General features: G+C 37.5%; 2 protein-coding genes and 1 long non-coding RNA gene across 4 annotated transcripts in view; 1 reads left to right on the top strand and 2 right to left on the bottom strand.

Annotated features, from left to right (window-relative positions):
* Positions 1 to 959: 959 nt before the first annotated feature.
* LOC100548533 (potassium channel, subfamily K, member 16) lies at positions 960 to 12582 on the bottom strand. Its single transcript, XM_003203919.4, has 5 exons — positions 10106 to 12582; positions 7815 to 7929; positions 7120 to 7286; positions 4729 to 4894; positions 960 to 3589 (listed from the first exon to the last, which is right to left on the bottom strand). Exons 1-5 carry the CDS (start codon positions 10316 to 10318, stop codon positions 3366 to 3368), a joined length of 885 nt encoding a protein of 294 aa, XP_003203967.1. The 5' UTR covers positions 10319 to 12582; the 3' UTR covers positions 960 to 3365.
* LOC109365987 (uncharacterized) lies at positions 3269 to 20094 on the top strand. The gene is made up of 6 exons (XR_004158862.2): positions 3269 to 3369; positions 11512 to 11604; positions 13943 to 14095; positions 15332 to 15427; positions 15921 to 16097; positions 19879 to 20094. It is a non-coding gene; the product is annotated as an uncharacterized LOC109365987 (long non-coding RNA).
* Positions 14284 to 20181, bottom strand: part of KIF6 (kinesin family member 6) — a 139126-nt gene continuing 133228 nt past the window's right edge. For both annotated transcript variants that reach the window (XM_085219426.1, XM_031552404.2), the window contains 2 exons: positions 18129 to 18235; positions 14284 to 14873 (listed from right to left, as the gene is read on the bottom strand). In XM_085219426.1, the coding sequence (XP_085075552.1) occupies positions 14857 to 14873; positions 18129 to 18235 (124 nt within the window). In that variant the 3' untranslated portion in view covers positions 14284 to 14856. The remainder of the gene's footprint in view (positions 14874 to 18128; positions 18236 to 20181) is intronic.

Raw genomic sequence — 20181 nt, 5'->3', positions numbered from 1 at the left:
GAGGCAGTGGGTGGTGCATTTCAGCAGTGGTCACTCCACTGGCACAGAAGTTTATGATTGCAGCATGCAGGTTCTTGTTCACTCCTGGTGAAAATGCATAGCTATTGGTAGTGACTATGTTGAAAAATAGTGTTTTGTAAGTGAGAATTTGCTCTATCAACTTTTTTCCATGGAAATAAATAGCAGGCATTACTTTTTGAGTGACCTGCATTTATCTGGAAGGGATACACATGTGTTAGCCTTCTATTTTACGTAGAGACTGGCTCAAATATCTGCAGATGATGATTTGGTGCTGTCTGGAAGGTTCCAATGCATTGGTGGATGAGGAAGGGCTTGCTGAGTTGGGTTGAAGGATATGTGTAAGTCTGAAAAGAGGTTTAATTCTTGCCCTGCTCTGTTTGTGATAGTCGCTTAGTACAATGTGCTGCTCCTCAACTTCATCAATGGGATACGGGCACTGCTTCTGCTGCAGGCTTCAAGGCTGAGCAAATAGGCTTCAGAAGTGCTGGTGTTCATGCAGTTGAGCTGAGCATCTCATAACTGATTGTGCAAGCTCCATTCGGTGCAGGGTTGCACCACGAGTAAAGTGAGTTGTTAAAGGAGCAAGAGTCTTGTTGAGTACTCCTCTGGCTCTTGCTAAGCCCTTACAACCACACAGTTCTTCCACAGATTATCTCTCTTAGCTGTTCAGATGATGCTTGTTGACCATCTTTTTGTTAGAGGATGGGTATTAAAGCACTTGATCCATCCATGCACAAAAACTGGGCTAAAGCTTCTAGCAGTGTGTATCTCCAAGAAGCATGATTATGGATATGCATAACCTTTAGGATTTCAGGATCTTGAAAAAATTGACAGCATGCAAGAATTTTTTGTCACTTGCATAATGCAGTATCTTCTCTCTCTTTCCCCCACCTTTTCTCCCTCCCTCCCCCCCCCCCCCCCCCCCCCTCCCCGTGGCTATATGCTATTTTTTTCTTTTTTTCTGGTGGGTTTTTGGTTTTATTTTTTCATTTATTGAGTATTCTGGCAGGCAGAAGTGAACTATTTGTGAACTACTGTAGCTACTGTCAGCCTTGCTAAAAGCAGTTAGAAGCAAAAATTTCAGAAGATAGTCTCATCATGCTGCTGCTTTGCAAAACCAATACGAAGTACAGAAGCAATATGGGGGGGAGGTAAAATGAGCTCAAACTCTGTGCTGTTGGATGTCAAGTAAGAAAGGTTTTAAAAACTCTTTGCCAGTAAGTAGTCCACACATGCTTTGTTTCTCTGATAAACCTCATTATCACTTTTTATGGCATGCAACATGTTATAAAATAGTTTATATCATTACCTTTAGACTACTGCATGTTTTATGGCTGGCTGTGATTAGATAAAGCAAGGTGGCATGGAAAAAGAGAGGTGAAAGAAACTGACTGGATATGAAGGTCAGCAAAATTTAGCTTTGTCTTTCACACAAGTGGGCCAGAAGTGTCTTATGACACAAGGGAGGTATAGGGTATAGCGATGGTGATGATGCTATCAAGTGCCTACACAAACATTATTACTAGGAAGAGAGAATATCAAGAAAGTATGTTTCTCAGGAGATTTGTGAAGATACAAAAAACCAGACAGGACAAAGCTGTCTGCTACCAGGCTACAAAGAAAACTGTTGCACAAATTTATGGGAACTGTTGAGGAAAATCAGTGCAGAGACTGAGATAAAATCTGTGAAGTAAGTAGTGGTAAGATGTGAAAGAAGTGTCAGATGGATAAGCATTTGAGAGCTCAGTTTTCAAATCAGTTGAATAAGGTATAGATGGCATTCTTACATGCTGGCATTTCAGATTTGACAGCCAAGCTGCACTGAGCAGGAGTCAGTAATTAGCATTGCAAAAAGAAAGCAAACAAGCACTGAGCCAGATGCAAGAGCCAGCTGGACTCTCCTCAGAAGTGAAAGTTTAGGACAGCAAGTATGTGAGAAGAGATTTGTAACCTACACACAAGTATCTACATGTTTTATGGACAATTCCCTAAAATGAAATATCAAAGTGATATGAATGAAATCAAATATCTCGTGAAATGTTGACATCTGATATTACTGTAGCCTGCCAGCCAAAGGCTACCTTGGGTTTAGTCTGCATGCCCAGTCATATTTCATTCACACTTTACATTAAAGTTCCGCTTAACGTGAGTTTTAAGTAGATTAGTTGGTGGTTAATAAGACACACTGAACAAATAGCAGCATGTACATTATTATAAGCATATCCACAGAAGGTGTTAGTGATGATTACAAACAATCTAGTATGATGCTCAGAGTGAACACATAATTGCTTAACCAAGTTTCCACAGCTTACTTAATATGAAGCATGACTACAGTTTGATATCCCAGTTGCAAGCCTGCTATGAGCTGCCTGGGCAAACTTCTGTGGCTTTTCTTTCTCTTTGGAGATGGCTGCTGTTACTTTTGGCTTATGATAACCAATAAAACCAATCTCTCTGTTCCACTGCCAATGCCACACGAATGACTGAGGATCAGATTTAACACAAGAGTCTATCAGCCTTCTTTAGAGGTAAATGAACAACATCAGTCCTATTTTGTGCATGATAGTTCTTCACTGAACTAGCCCAAGAAAATGCCAGACTGTAATAATAGTGATCTGATTGGAAATAAGGAATCTTGCTCGCACTGAGATTTAGTTTAACATATTGTTTTCAGGTGCCTGTGAAATGAACTGTGGTAAGGACCTTCTCTGACTTGTCATTTAACTCTAAATTGAAGTGTAACAGTTCAGCTGGTGCTGGATAGACACAAAAGTTCTACACAATCTAAGAGAGAAGCATGTTAGCTCAGAAATGAAAGAAATGTTATCATTTTAAATGAAAATCTCTAGTTTTAGATGATATCAAACAGATCTTAACTGAATGGATGCCATTAAACAGATGGTCATTGCCATTGTTATCTCTGGGGTTATCTTTGTTTTCTAATTGGAAATGAAAGAGGACTTTGGAACCTGACTTTATCCACCAGTGATTCTTAGTGACAGCACTTCTCATGGGAGCTGGGAGGCACTCACCTTGGATTTTTTGAATATGAATGACCATAAGAACAGGATTCCAATACAAAAAGAGAAAGGATAGTAATTGATTACTTTGAGGGAAGTTGCCTTTGTTGGGTGAGAAGTACAAAATGAATCTGGGACAGTTGCTTTACCATGCATGCTTACTTCTTTGGAGATCTTAATTGGCTGATGCCTCGACAGTGTGTGTAAAAGTTTCTTCCTCCAGAAACTGTTTGCAACATGTACTTTTATCCTTAATCCACAGAGCTTCCATAGTGTGAGATGCAGATAAAAGGTGCTCCCTCAAGACTACTCTGTGTTCTTTGCTCAGGTAAGTATGTGGATTCTGGGCTGTTTGGGTTCATCTTCCAGTTTGGTTGGGGATCCTTCTGCCAAGCTTAAGTCAGGCTTGTGCCACTTCAGCTGAAGGAATTTTTCCATCAAATCAGCTTCCACGTTGAAGACCAAGGCCAGCCAGGCCAAGCCAAAAACAATCCAAATTGCAGTTAGACTTCTGTAGAATGGGATGTAGTGCTTGTTGGGGTTTGTGCCTGAAAAATCCAGGAAACCTCACGTATTAATCTTGACTGCTTTGGTCTGATAGACAACACACACAGTCATAACCTCCCCTTCCCCACACAAATAAGCTTAACAAGTTTGTGTAATTTAGGGGCATTATTAGTATTTTTCCTCTTGTTCCAAATCTTAGGTTTAGCTTTGAAAAGTTGGCATAAAATCTCTGGAGCAAAGGGTATATAATAAAAAGAGAAAAATCTAAAATTAATTAGGACAGAACAAAGCTGAGTGTTTCCAACTGCTGACAAGGAAAAAACGATGCTAGAAATCTACTTCTGAATCTACATTAGCCAAATTTTATTCAAGCAAACCACATGAGATCTCATTTGATTTTAAAATATTTGGTTTTCTACCACAGTGATATACTCATTACCTTTTGTATTATGACATACTTCATTTGCTAGCATTCAAAATCATTTGAAGTATACTTTTTGGAAAGTGCAGCCATTTTAAGTGCTTATGGAAATCTTAACCCCTGGTTTGGTATTTACAGAAAATGGTTAATCTGTGCGGCTGATGTGGATGCAGGACAGCACCACAGCCATCCATTTAGTGCATGGAAAGATACCTCATATGTTTCTATTGCTAAGTTTCAGCCTAGATCTTTGAAGACTACATACTCTCACAAGGGTTCATTTATTTCCACAGCTCTCTAGGGGTTGTTTGTAATATTCTTCCCACTGTCAGTAGGACTGAGAGTTTCATATTTTACTAGTTTTTGTATTGGGAATGGTAGGCACTTGCTGAAACAAATAACTGTTAGGAGAGGATGTCTCAAAGACGTCAGAGGTTTCACTGATATTCCAGTTGTCACCTATGGATCACATTCATTCCAACTTGGGTATAGTCACTGTTGAATGAGTATTCAGTGTCATACATCAAATGAATATGGTGACTTTCAGCTTAGCTGCTTAAGAGAAAAAATGCCCATGTCACGTATTACCTCATTATTATCAGCACTCTCTCTCTCTCATACCATATTTGCAGGGGAATAGTTATCTATGCTCTCTGTACTTAGGCTTTCGCTAGAATACCTAATATCAACAAAGTTCCTCCCACTGAGGTGACAATGTGGGCAAAAAGATAAAATTACCACGTGTATCCTCATTATTACCTACTACATAGTCCCCAAATCCAATGGTGCTTAGGGTGATGAAAGTGAAGTAAAAGCCTTCTCCATAGCTCCAGCCTTCTACATAACTGAAAACCAGTGGTGGGAACACTAGAAAAAGCAAAGTCCCTGCAGTCAGGAAGACAGCCACGGCCAGTCTCTGAACCACCTGAAAGATAAAGTGAAGATATCAGCTAAACAGCAGTGATCATCTGTCTAGTGGAAATTACTGTGTCTGTTTTGCTCTTAAAGCATAAACCTACTCCTGCTGGGAGCTGTATCCAAAAAGAGAAGGATAAACCAATGCTTCTGTGAACTACAGGCTGACCTTGCTGTTTATCCTTCACACAGATATCGTACCCAATCATGAATTAAAAAAGTATGTATCTCAAAAATGGGAAAAAGAAAGATGTTTTAAAGCTTTTTGCAATGAGTTTTGAAGTGTGCTCGAGTCATATTTTCAAAATTACTATAGCAACCATAGGAGTGAAATGTTCACTTTACTTTTTCAATTTAAATGGAGATGCTCTTGTAATCACTTGGATCCAGTATTTCAGGAATAGCACCAAGCTCATGATACAAAGATTGGCAAGAACAAATTAGGATTCTCTTTGCTGTGACTGCTTCCAAAGATTTATAAAGTGGCTTGCAAGAGCTCAGCCAAAAATATGTTTGGATGAAATTTGAATGAAGTCAGTTTGCCTGCTTTTATTTTAAACTTAGAAGCATTCAGAGCAGGGCTGTTTTCTGTCAGCAGAGTAGATCTGTGTCTCTCATTACAAACGCCTGTCTTTTGGGAGATGTTAAGGCCTGCTAAGTTACAACATATGTGGCTGCAGCAGATAGATACACGGAATGGTCTGTGGATGGGTCATGGACAGGGGAATGGCTCAGTGGTTTTATCTAAGGAGTGAGGACCAGGAACTCCTGGGTTACCAGGGGACACAGTCATGGCTCTGGTGAACTTTTGATTAGTGCTGCACAGTCTGATGGAAACTCATGGCAATCGTTTAACTTCATTCGGGAAGCATTTTGAGAATTACTTATCAACATGTTGTAGTTGATTTCTGTTCTCATTTAGCTTATTCCAGAAGTGTAATTGCACTCAATTAGATAACGAAGATTGCATAAACCTCTGAAATTCACAATGCTACATACTGTCCTGGCTTTTAAGAACTTTCTAGTAGCAACATACAAGGTAGAGGAGAGTAAGTCAGGAATGAAGAATTGATTTTAATTGATTTCTGAAAGCACAATTAAATTGTGTTTATAAGGAGGTGAAATGGTTTCCTGGTAGCAGCTCTTCAGAGTGAAGAAGCAGATAAAGCTCCAAAGCTTCATCTGGTCGTAGGAGTTCTGTCAAAAATTGAGTGATAACTAAAGTTTTGAAAAAGAAAAAAATCACATCCCTGAATTGCAGTGAAAATCTCAGGAAAGATCCAGATATACAAACATTCCACTTGTGGTGGAAGAGCTACATGTATCTGAGGAACAGGCATAGATAAGGCAGTTAAGAAACGTTTTGCTTATATAAATTAACTGCATTTGATGATACCTATATATCTTCATCAGAAAATCTTTCCCTGTGTAGGTAAAGAATGCAGTAATTCAGTGACATATACAAATGAGAAAGAGGAAAAAAAGACACATGAGACAAATCTTAAATGTTTCAAAATATCTAACATACCTAATCTCCCTTTTCAGTATCTAAAGGGGTCAACACGTTGAACCTTCTACTCAGAAATGTGCACTAACTTTGTTACAAATGGCCTTCACATATTTCATATTATCAGTGTTTCCCGTATTCCAATACATCTGGTCTAATTCAGTGACTCACTAACAAACTGTAACTACAGAGAAGGATGGCTTATTTACATTAAAAAAAAAAAAAAAAGAAGAAGGAAAAAAAAAAAAGGAAGGAAGTACTAAATTACTGGCACAATCAGGGAAGGTAATTCAAGCCAGATTAGCAGGCCAATAAAAATAAGTTGTCTTTGCACAATGTAGACCTAGATTCTGGGTTAGCATAGGCTAGATAATAAGATAATAAGCATAGGCTAGATAATAAGAGCTTAATTCAGCAATGTGTGCATATGAATACGCTCTGCTAAAGTCACCAGAACTTAAAGACCCTGCTGAAAATTGAAGCTATGCTTGCTTAACAGTTTTGCTGAATCAGCGTTTAAAAATGCAAATCTGGAGTTCCTCAGGAAAAAGCAAATTACTATAAAGCTATCATAGATAAATATAGCATATCAATTTTCTGATATAGAGGTCAATGTTTACATCAAAAAGATGCAAACACACTCAAGGAAATCCAAACTAGCAGCTGCACTACCTCTCTGAGAAAATAGTTTCTATTAGTGGGGAAGAAATGTTAGATTCATGCTGTACCTGGTCATGGCCTGGCTGTTGCACCCATCTTTCCAGAGTAATCAAACGAGCATTGAGGCCTTTCCCCAACTGGTTAAGGAAGGCCAAGTTGAGCGGCACTCCAAGTAAGGCATAAAACACACAGAAGATCTGTCCTGCCACTGTGCTGGGGGACCGGTTACCATAGCCTGGAACAGAAGAAAAAAAGAGCTACAAGAAAAGGTTTCATAGTTGGTCTGCAGGCCATTATTTCTCGGTCTTGGAAGCTCACTTTCATTAAGCTTCAAGGACACATAGGCCTGTGATTTTGCACAATGAATTCTGCCTACATATTGCTATAGCTTATGATAGAGCCCTGCACATTCACTACTGCTAAGAGAACATTTAATGTGGAAAACGCCATTCTGAACAAATGCCATGATTTCCCATAAGTCTGATTTGGTAGTGAATGCAACTGAGTACTTCAAAGCGACCTCAGAATTTGCTGTGCATGTACACAGTCATATCACATATACCAAAGAGGCACTTGGCCATTTTTGCAGGTTTGATATGATGAAAACACAAGAATAGGTACTGTCTGAAACACTTAAGAAAATATAACCTGCAGGAGTCAAGATTGTCTTGTAGGTGTATTCTGTACACTCATTTTATTTTTCTCAGGGATTTGCAGGATAGCTGGAGGAAACCCCAATTTATAAGGAAAGAGAGTACCTCACCTATAGTAGTGACAACAGCTCCTGCAAAAAAGAAAGAATTGCTGAAGTCCCAGTTACTGGGATTCGTAGAGTTTTGTTCTGGGTTGACTCCTTTTTCCCATGCTTCCATGAGGACCTGAGGCAGAAGAGGTCAAGGGAGCAAAGATGAGCCACATATTACACATCAACAAAAAAAAAAAAATGTCAGAAAAAAACACAGCAGATAAGTAGATATTACTTTTCATCTTGAGCAAGCAGAGCAGTAAATAGTGCAGATAACAGGGCAGAGCTTAAGTAAAATGACCCGAGAGAGGTCTTATGCTGATGTGGCAAAACTCTGAAATAGAGCTGGTCAGGAACTTGAACTCTTATCACCAGAGAACTGGCCACTGAAGTAGAATCAGTTCCACAACTACTTGAAGACTAAGGGGAGAGGAATGAAGGGAGTCCCTGGGGGTCATCAAACTTGGAAGATAAAGTGAAGTTATGCCTTAAAAAATACATATAGCTCCTTTCCTTCCCTGGTGTAGTCATTTTATTCCAAATTTAAATTTGGGCATGTGTAAATGTGTGTTTGTTCCGGTGGTGAAGGCTATGAGGAGCGTGCTCGTTTCATCTTTGTCCATGTAAATACTAGTGAGGATGAATTATTCTATTTGGCTATGAGTTCCCAGTAATTTTTAATCAATATCAAGATTCTTGTGGTCTAGAGATTTACTGTTTCAGATAACTCTTAACAGGTGATCAAACTGCTATGTGCAAAAGAGATCTAGCTCCTGATTGTATATCAAACATCTTATTAGCTGCCTTAATGACTAATGTGTTTCTTTGTTCTCCCTGAGGATTTCTCTGAATGAAACAGGTTGCCATCTGGACAGGGGCTGGAATTTCAAGAACCTCTTTTTTTCTCAGATGTCACTTTTAAAGTCCACATCACAAACTTCATAACTTTGCCAAATGTCTCACCACAGCATGAACACTCACTTTTTAGGCTAGAACCTGTCATGATGGACAGGTCTCATTCACCATACAGTTAAAATGTACAGTTAAATGATTGCTCCCCTGCATTAGTTAGAGATGTAATCTGGTGGAATTCAATTCCATACTATTAGTAAGAGCTGGACAATCTTCCTAAGAGGAATTATAAACGACAGTGAGAGGGCACCTCCACATTCACCCTGAAGGTTAAGTGCTGAATACACTAAGGCTTGGTGCACTGTGTATGATAATTTGGTGCCCTCATCTGGTTTTGTCTGGAACAGCTGACAAGTGAAATGATTCAGCTGAGATGCAGCAAAATGCGATAGTCTGAGTGGCCTGGCAGGGCTAAGGAAAGCTCCACTGGAGGAAAGAGAATCTGGACGTCTGTGAATCCTGCCTAAGGTTTCTAGAGTACCAGAGATTTAACTAAGCCTTTTAATTCTATAAAGTATCCAAGTGTGGTTTAGAGTAAGATTCAGAGTCTTCCTCTTTAGTGTCATTACCACAGAGGGAAGGGAAGGACAGGTAACACTGATGTAGCTGGAAAGAAACAGGCATGTTTTCAGGCATACAAGTTCTTGAAAACTTAAGTCCTTTTTTGGACAAAGCCAAATATTCCATAAGAATATTATCATTGCCCTTGTAGACAAAGTTCGGATGCCTTCTGATCCCCTTTTGACTGGAAGTTCACTGTTTCCTCAAATCCATTTATTCTTCATGAAGAAAGTGATAATTCAAGGATTTTTTGCCCAATTCTTATAATACTAGAATAAGAGAATTTGCCCATAATAATACCAAGTAAAGGCTTGCAATTCATCTCCAGCCTGTTTTGAGGAATAGATTAAAATGTAATTGACGATGCTATTAATTGACAACTCATATTGAATATGAGCTAAGAGCTCTTTCGCACTTATTGTAAATGAGAAATTACACAGCTTCTGGTGGATGCATTCACGGGCAATAGACAATCTCAGGTAGAAAGAAAAGGCAGAATTTGCACAGGTTTGGGTTGAAATACCTTAGAAGGACAACCTACTTTTTGTGAGTTTTTTCTACCCATGCAAAATTCCCTGCAATAATTAATGAGGGGGCTACAAACCATGAAATTATTTTAAGGTAGCATGAAGGTTCATCAGCAGTTTTTCATTTTTTGGGTGTTCATGAATATGTTAAAATAAAAGGATACATGAAAGGGCTTGAGAAAGCATTGTCTTTCTGCTGGACAGTTAGTCCTCTAACATTGTGGAACAATGCATATTCGCCAAAATAGTATCACTGCTTCTAGCAAAAATAATGTTTGAGCCAAAATAATGGAAGCCTGTTCCTCTTACCTGTATGAACTGCTCCAGGGCTTGCCTGTCCAAGCATGTGTAGTTCTGCAGGAACTGGAGCTTCTCCAGGTGGAACTGGTTCCGAGAGTGGGTTTCTGCCTGCTTCTCCAGCAACTGGAACACCATAGCACCCAGGAGGAGGTAAAAGAGATACCCTAGCACCAGCAGTGGAGTCCAGCTGATCTGCCAGTTGGGTGCTGTGAGGAAGGGCATGCTGCTGCTGCCAGTCCCTGCTTAGTACTTACTAGTTTACGCTCACAGGATATGTACTACCCTGGCCACCCAGAAATCATTCACCAATGTTCCCAGCTACTGTGCTGGAGATCTTTTTAACAGAAAATATGGTTAACCATATTTTCTGCCCATAAAAATGAGACTTACAACAGGCAATTTTTACCCTTCCTCATCTTTTCTCTATCCAGAATAGAGAATATTTATGACTTAATAAGTACGTAAATCATAGTATCTTCCTCTTATGAAAACAATTTTATCCAAAGATCTCAGTCAAACAAATGAAGCTGGACACAAGCCTTCTATGACAGGTACTGTCTTCCAGGCTGGGAAGCTGAAATAAAACTGGCTTAATGACTTACCCATTAAATGATATGAATGTAGAGCCATGAAAAGACTCTGAGAGTACTGACAAATAAAGCCTTATTCTAAACACTAGACTTCTGTACAAGAAAACACTATAAACTCTCTGGTTACAACAGAATCTCCAGAACTAAGAACACCATGAAGCTGAATAAATGGAACATTCAATTGCAGCCATCTGTACCACACAAACGTTGCTGGTAGCAGAGAAAGTAGGGTGATGAAGTTCATAAACATTCTGAATTCAGCCTGGTCACAGAACAGTTTCTCTTTCTTTTTTTACCCTAAAAAGATCAGCCCCCTTACTGCCTTGTCTGATAGTCCTGAAGTCTTTGTCAGATTCCATACTTGAACACCTCTTAGTCCATGGAGTTAGGAAAGGAACCGCTCATGTTTGCTGCTTTCAGTCTCTGTATTTCTCATTTTTATCCACATATGAAATGGGGGAGGGGGCTCAGGTTAATCATTAGCTAAAAAAGTATCGGAGGCTCACTCATGAGAGCTTTAATGATTGTCATGCTCTGAAAATTAGCTGGGCTAGCATATTTTTTGTAGGAAGACCTTAAAGCTAGAGTCATCCATGCTAAACTGCTTCTGAAAGAAAACACACACACATACACTCATGATGAGAAGGCCATGTGGCTAGGACTGCAATTCTGTAAAGCTCCCTTCCCATTAAAATGTTCTGAATGCAGATATCCTTCCTTTGTGATCAAGATTGTTTTTTACCTGCCTTTGAGCAAGACATAATGCTCAGAGAAAACAACTGAAAAGAATATTTCCCTTCTTATCTTCTGGGAAATCCCCTGCAGCATCCATCTGACCTGAGTTTCTAGCCACATCCCACCCAGAAGAGAAAGACTGATTGTCAGCAGAAGGCCTCTCGTCACTGAGGACAGCGAAGGGTATGTTGGACAACTCCCAGAAAATCTTTTAATTTGTTCAGGACCATTCTATTGCTGAGGCTAGAGGACAGAAAGAAGTTAGAATAGATGTACAATACACAAGGACTCAAACCTTGGTGCTTTGCATGGTTTTTCTTAGATGAAATGAAATGTAGTAACTAGAAGCTACAGGGGCATTGATATGTACCAACATTATGAACCAAACTGCTTTGAAGTAACAGAGATGTCAAATCTATTTATTACTCGTGGAAGACCTTCTCATAGTTGGTACTTAGGGTGACTGAAAATGACTTTAGGAGTATCCAGCAAGAACTATATGCTGTCTTCCATAAATAAAAGATACAATTTGTTGTTCCATTCCTTGAGAAATGTTAAGGGTAGATGAGCTTGAGATATTGCACAACAGCCTGTAATACTAGCAGGGCTCTCTGTGGAGAGAGCCAAATACTTGCTGTGTTTGTAAGACCAACTCCTACCAGTCCAAGAGAATGCCTTCTGATTTTCTGTAATGGATGCAAATGTATGCACATAGCTGGTCTAAGACAGATTCCCACAATTGAAGTATATTTCTAAAGGTCCTAAACTATTAAGTTATTAATGAACAAATAAAGCACTGAATCTTCTCTATGTCCCCTTCTGCTCTTTCTGTTCAGTTCAACAAGGCATTCTAGCTGAGGCATTTAGCCAGAAATATTGTGCCTTAAGGAAAAAGTGTCAATTTAGACTTAAATTAAGGATTCTATTTTTCTGAAGGTTTTGAAAATGGAGACACTAAAATTGTCAGGTTGTGCTTACTTCTATACTTCAGGTATTCCTAGTTAAAGTACTGTAATGTTAGCAATATATCCTGTTTGTTTGGCTGAGTGAAATGATTTCTAAATGCCTTTCAGAGGTGTTATCATCTTTACAATGACTATTAATTGAAAAGCATTAAAAAAAAAAAAAAAAGCAACCAAAATCAATTAATGGGAAATAAAAAGCTAAAGAGAACTTTGGGAGACACATGGAATATGATAAGGTATTGCCAGTATGCCAAAATAACAATGCTAGCAGGTCGGTCCCTTTTAATGACAGAATGACAAAACTCAGTGTCTGATCTATCTTCTTTTATTGTTTTTTTTTTTTTTTTAATGTTCTTCTGATTATGAAAACAAATAAAACCTGAGTTCACAAAATTTAGAAATAAAAAATCCCGAAGGAAAAACACTACTCCGAAGAGTAGCTAAACTTGGAAACTGTTACTCCAAGGCTCTATAGTTCCTGCCAACATCAAAACAAGAGTGCATTTAGTTTCAAATCTAAGGAGTGAATTCTCATAAATATTTTGTATATATAAAAACTATATATTATATTCAAATATATATTCAAATATATATGAATTATGTATTTTGAATACAGATCTGAAGGTGACCTCTAAGATTATTCCTTGAGTTATGATCTCATCCCTCAGCCCTCATGTGATATAGGACTGATCTAGTAGATTTTTCTCCAGAAAAAATCTGAGCCACCTGGAAAGAACCAAAATGACACCCTGGTCTGCAATCAAGGTCATGAATCACCTTATGTGGATTACATGTAGCAAATCAAAGGATTCAGGATTCTCCAGTTACTTCAGCTATTGTTACAGTCCCTAAAAGTTCCTAAACACGAACAGATAATGAATATAAATGTACCCAAAAGAGCTCACTTGGTTTCAAAGGCTAGAAAATATACCGTTGTGATAAGGAGAATAATTTATACAGACACAAACAAGCTGTTTCCAAAGTAAGTAATTCAGTGGTTTAAAGATACCTTGGTTGATCCTGTTGTCCTCAAACTTCTGATGAAGGATGAATTTCAGGACTGTTTCTTCTGGAAGAAGCTTCACTGAACAGAACTAGGTGACACATTGGATGCAAAAATCCAGGGACTTACTTCTTCTTCAGGTTATGCACTATAGCCTGAACAACTTGTATATGGAAATACTGAATTGTTTTGAATTTGCCTTGCTCCTTAGGACAGAGTTAAGGAAATTATAAATATGGACAGCAGAAACTGAGTGCATTTCATCGGGCAAGGCACTGCCATTTGGCAAGTTTCTACTGCTCATTTTGCTCTCACTCCAGATTTAAGACAGTAATTTTGATTTACTGCTTTACACTCACATAGGTGAAAGCATGGAACGTTTTCGTTTTCAGATAAAGGTTGCGTTATTGGTAAGCAAACATTACAGGAAGCAAAACAGAAAAAAATATTAGGAGAAGATATATTGATTTGTTGGCCCATGACGTTGGCATTAGAGCAGCAGAGGTTGAACCTTCCCACTAATATTCCATTACATGTTGTTGCTGTGTGACAGATGGCAGCAAAGAAGCAGTCTGACACAATGGCATCTGTTACAGAAGTGTGTATGAAGCAAAGGTGTGTTAATGAATTCCTCCACATGGAAAAAATGGCACCCGCTGACATTCATCAATGCTTACTGAACATTTCTGGACACCAAACAGTGGATGTGAGCACAGTGAGGTGACTGGTGGTGTGTTACGTATGAAATAATTCTGGAAATTTTGAATTGTAGAGGTTATTTCCATTAAAAATTAATATTCATATCCACATTTTAATACAATATTTAATACATATTTTAATACAATATGGTACAATATCCATATTTTAACAATCAGGTATTAAAATTAACATATTGGGTACAATTAAAATCAGCAAAAGATCTCAAATTATTTTTGTAACATTTTTTAACCCAGAAAACTTTTTTTCAGACATCTCTAAATGCCAAATAGATGTAATTTGTAACGCCATATGCAAATCCACGCAAATTAAACCAGTTGATTTCACCTGATTTCTTTGCAAGCTTCCAGTATATACATACCAAAGGAGGTAAAAAAAACAACATTCAATCAGTAGAAATATGTATTCCCCAGATTAAAGATGTAGAAGAACATTAATACATTAAATAAATTTAACCTCTACAAAACTGACAATAAATTCCCCATAAACAAATATATTTGGCAAAATCCTGATTATTTGTTTTAGTTTTGCTTAGCTTTAATGCAAGATGCTGAAACCAAACACAAATATTCAAATATAATCCCCTGAAGAAGTAGATTTTTGCTGTCAAATACAAGTCACTTTTATATCATTGTATTTAAATCTGTACATTCCAAAGATGCCGTTTCTTCTCAGAAGAGGAAGGTAAAGAAGAAAGATCATTAACAGATTCTAAAAGGAAATAGTGGATAGTGGACTGCCACAAGAACTTCATTTGTTTCCCAGACCTGAAAGGAGATAAAAAATTTACTAGGCTGTGTTTTAGAATATTGAAAAAATTATTTCACTACAGAAAAGAGAGGAAAAATTAGATACTTTAAAACTTTTAAGATGAAAAAAAATTAGTTTTCTGTATTTTCATTTATTTTCTGTAGGACTGAAGACGGCAACAAAAGTGCATGTTTGCAGAGTACTTTGTAAAAGATTTTCAACTTAGTTGTTAACAGTTCTTTGACATCTCATCAGTACCCTGTGGATATATTCGCTTTAATTCATCTCTGGTTAAAAAACAAACAGTAACAACCTACTAGAACTGAGCAAATCTTTTCTGAGATCTCTCATTATTTCACCCATGTTACTGTCACTAAGGATATCAAGCATTCCTGTGCTTTCTGTTTATGATACATATTTTCCATTCTATTGGCTTTGGCACACTTTTATATTTTCTTATTTCATTTTTTTCCAGCTAATGTAAAGTGGGGCCCTCAATTTGCTTCTAAGATACTGATACAACAGTTTGAAAGACTCAGGATTAATAAAGGCAACAACAAAGGAAAGAGAAGTATGTTGAGATTTTTTAGACCTATCAGATTTTGGTTTGGCTGAACCTATGCTTTCTCATGTTGTTTCCTGCATGGCACTTTATATGTAATAATCATTCCAGGAGTACATACAATTGCATGTTAATGAAGAAATGCTTACTGAACTTCTCAATTGAAGAGAGCTGGGGGGGGAGACAAAAGAGCACTGGCACACAGCTTACACATGAAGCTGTGATGCAACGTAATGGCTTTGGCAGGCGTTTTCTCTGTTTCATCTAGTGGAAGTTTGAGATTTATTGACAGAAAGTTCAGTGTGAGATTGATTATACCTTTTTTTATTCCTGAAGTATTTACTTCTTCTTCTACACTTTCTATTTATCTGTACTTGATCCTTATAAACTATTCTTTATAGAACTTCCTTCCAGTTCTCATTTGCTGTCAAGGTAACTGTTGTTGGAAATTCTTTCTAGTCGATGATGCACAATCCTACAACATTTACTGTGCTTCTTTTAGTTTAGAAACAAATCAAAGAAGAGTGAAGTGATGGATAGAAAAAATAACTGAGGCAACTATGCATTGAAACAAGCTCAGAAGCTTGCTTGCAATGAAGTGAGAAGTCTGGTGGTGAAATACAGCTCATGTTGAAACCTTCAGCACTTTGAATTTCATGCAAGATTAGAAGAGAAAGTGGTAAGCAGTCTGAAACCTAGGGGACTCTACCCAGTTCTGTCCTTTATTGCATTTCTTGTGCAATGCTGTACATGAAAAGGAGAACACACATCACTATCACGGATAGGAGCAGTTGAAGCACTGCCTCAGTCTATTTTCTTCCAGTTAGAAAAGCTACCACAGCATCTCATAAATGTCATCATGTACTACTATTGTGCTGAAGGGCAAAGCATTTCCTTAGCAGTCCTGGTCTCATTATCTTGATAAAGCAGAATAAACTTTTTTTCATCAAAGTTTCCTGCTATCAGTGGTCCCATCCTTCAGATGTGGGAGATTTTCCCTCTATTTGCAAGGAACCAAGGAAGTGAAGTACGCTTTCATCTGCCAGAGTAACTCCAATCCTTTTCACAGCTTGTTGCTTGTTGTCTCCTACCTATGACACATCAAGTCCCATGTGTTTTCAATATGAAGGCCATAGTTATGAAGCCTCTTTACTCTTTTCTGCTTGCATAGTGACTTGTTGAGTCAATCAGTCCTGTGCTGACATCATGATCAGAATAAGCACTGCAAATGTTACCCTGCTCTTTGTCAGTTATTTCAGGCTGTTGATGGGGATGCAGCCCATCTTGTCTAACTGAACTTCTACAGGATTGTAAAAGTTTTGACTGTCTGCAAGTATACTTTTCATAACTTTAAGCCTGACAGTTGGTGAAGTTGATAATACCTTGTCCCTTCTGAAACTGATGTATAATGCCAGGTAATTGACTGTGTCTGAAAAGCATGCAGGATGGAAAAGGCATTTGAGAGAGATGTTCCTGACGTGGTATGATTGGGAAACAGATGATCACAGGACAAGATGTGCTTGATAGATTACCGTACACAAAACTGATCAGATCTGGACACTCTAAAGGTCTGAAATGTTTGTTGTAAGACTTATCTCTAACCTCCCTATAGTGAGCAGCCTATAAATTCAACTTAATTTCATTTGCAGAAGAAACTTGACAACAGCTTTTCTAAATAAAGACAAAACGGAACCCAAAGCCTGAGTGTGTTGAGTTTGCTTTGGATGAATGTAAAGGGACTGTTTTTTTCAGCCACTGTATGTTTACCTGACAGTTTTCTGATAAGCAGAGTGATAACAAAACCCCACTTTGTGACAGTGCTAACACCATCTGCCAGGTACTGATAGCTTGTTGAATAATGCTGTCATCAGCACTCAAGTGCGGATGGAAAGTTATTGCTTCAGTAACCATCACTGCTTTCATTTTCTGTCTAATTGCTAGCTGCCACTAAAAACGATTATTCAAAAAAAAAAAAAAAAAAAAAAGAAAAAAAAAGAAAAAAGAAAAAAACCTCACAGGTTGTTTTTCTTTATCATGAGTTACTGAGTTACTCCTAAGCGACTTTGTAGTGTCACTGTTGTGTGTTTAGTGCTTTCTGCTTCCTGCCAAATTTACTTATCTACCTGGTAGAATGAACTAACTTTATTGCCTACCTATGATTGCTCTCAGTAAATGATTTGTTGACGAATACCCATAGAAAATTTTATTAGCCCTTGATGTAATGAAATGCCAACTAATGGCATACTCTATTAGATACAGCAGCCAGATTACTTGATGAAGAAGGTTGAAATGTCAACATTTGCGTAATCTTTATTTGGTGGTAATTATTACAATTAAATTTGTACCAGTTGAAAACTAGGCCAAATAGCAAACAAAGATTTGAGAAGTATTTAAATTACTGAGAAATCATGTTCAAATGCATTTTTTTTTTAAAGTATAAATTAATAGATTGTGCTGATTGCATGAACATGCATGATGGTGGTTGGGAAAAAAAGACAGCCTACATAGTTCTATACTGGAGGATTAAGCTACTAAAATAAATACTTGTGAAGAACCTCAAGTGTTTAGAATGACTGAAAACATGCCATATAAATTTTGCTAGCATCAGTTCTCACTTGTGTCACTGTGTAAGTGCAGACTACAGCTATTTAGGCCTTAAGATACTGGAGATTTTTTTATTATTATTATTTTTATTTTTTTGAGGATTTACCTTTCTTTTGTAGAATGTTCTGTCTTGCTTTAATGAAAGCTAGGATGTCAGCATCAGTCTGGCTGTCTCCAGTCAGAGGAATAGACGTACTTGAGATTGGTGAGGTCCTGAAATGAGAAAGCATGTTTGTGGACAAAAACTGAATAAAGTCATTTTTCTATTGCTTTGTTTTCTCTCCTTAAAATGGAGGGCTTTGTTCTCCAGATACATTGTTAAAAATTGCACTGTTCAGAGTAGAATTAAGCTGAGGACATCTTAATGTAGACACCTAAGAATAGCCAGTAGTAGCTTTTTAGTTTGGTGGAACTACAAGCTGAATAGTTATAAAACCTTTCACAAAGGGCTAAAAATATTTTACTGCTCAATCAAACGATTACCACCAAGTGGAAAAGCTTTGTATGGTAACTATATTAAACAAATTATGGAAATGACCATGCCATGCGCTTGTTTGCTTTTGGAAAACAAACAAACAAACAAACAAAAAACCAATAGCTATTTATTTGAACAGATCATTAATATTTTTGCCTACTGCAAGGGAATTAAGTTTTCATTTGAACACAGAAATAAACAGTCACATGATATTCATGAAATCTGCTGACAGAGGCAATTATTTTGTGCTGGTGAGTCTCCTGTGCAGATTGAGATATCGTTTCTACACAGTTAAGTCCTTAATTCACATTTGCTGTTTGGTAGACACACCAGTGGTATATAGTGGTGTAGTGCAAGAAAGTTATTCTAATCAGCTAAGGATTTGTCTCTATGTTGTTAGCCTTATGTAAAGATCAAACATTAATGTAAAAAATCAGAAATAGAGTGATAAAAATTAAAATATGGAAGTACAAGTGGTAATGAAGGGAGAAAAAATATTTTCACATACTCTATCTTTGTCATTACTGTTATTTCTGCTGTTCTTACCATCTGTTGCAGTAAAAAGTGATTGTGCCTACCATAAAACAAGTCTGACATCCTTTTCCCTGTGCTACTAATTAAGTCCTTTGTTGCAAAATTAGTGAATAATAAAAGAAAAAAAATATAGAAATTACTGTATGAACTCAAAAAAATATTTCATATGTAACTTAAAAGGAGAACTCATAATACCATCAAAGGTTTATTCTTATTGATCTTCATGTGATTAGCAGTAATATAAAAAATTTAAAAAATACACAATATATCTCTATATTTGCTGTTCTATGTATGTTTGGAAGATGAGAGAAAAAAACCTTGCAGTTTGTTCTAACTTTTGCAGTTGAAAAGCAGTAGCTTAACCATATTTTCCTAAGGCCCTTAATAGCCAAAAGTACTGAGCACAATGAGAATGTAACCTCTGGGAGTATACTGCCTCGGCATGACATTTTGGTTGGAGAAAATGACAAGGAAATGAAAACATACGGAAAAAATGAGAAGCCATCAGAAAACACAACACAAAATAGTAGTTTCTGCTAATCTGCTAAGCTAATTTTCACAAGGCAGTACCTCATTTGAAAAAACACGGCATATAAATTTGCTAAGCCTGACAAACTCAGACTGCTGCTGTCATTTTATTTTACTCTAATAATTTATGGGAGGGAAACTGAAAATATTTCATGGTGTCACAAGAAACCTTGACTAAAATTTTTTGCCAATCTCACAAGGTCAAAGTCACAAGAATAAAAATCTCTACCTAGAACTTGCAGTCTGTGATAGTTACACACTGATCTCTCTTTCTTTCAAATTATTTTATTTATAGTTTCAGAGTCTCTTTCTCTTGCAGAAGCAGAAACAGTCATGAAGAATCATGAGCTCATGTGGAAGAAAGCCTGAGGCCACCTCCTTCCTAGTGATAATGCAAGTACTTGTGCAAAGCTTGTGATGTTGTTAAGGAATTTTGAGTAAAACCTGCTATTCTTTCCCTCCCCTCCCCTCCTCTTCCCTCCCCTCCCCTCCCTTCCCTTTCCCTTTTTTCTGTCTTTCTGTCTTTTTCTCTCTTTTATTTAAAAAAAAACTTGTTTATAAAGATAGCAATAGAGGGTTATCTAGGTGTTATATTATTGGCTTGTATTTTCCTCTCATTAGC

Source organism: Meleagris gallopavo, chromosome 2, assembly GCF_905368555.1.
Source record: "Meleagris gallopavo chromosome 2, MGAL_WU_HG_1.1, whole genome shotgun sequence".
In the NCBI taxonomy this organism is placed as follows: domain Eukaryota; kingdom Metazoa; phylum Chordata; class Aves; order Galliformes; family Phasianidae; genus Meleagris; species Meleagris gallopavo.
The sequence above is the reverse complement of the archived record's forward strand: the minus strand, read 5'-3'. Positions and strand labels throughout refer to the sequence as shown.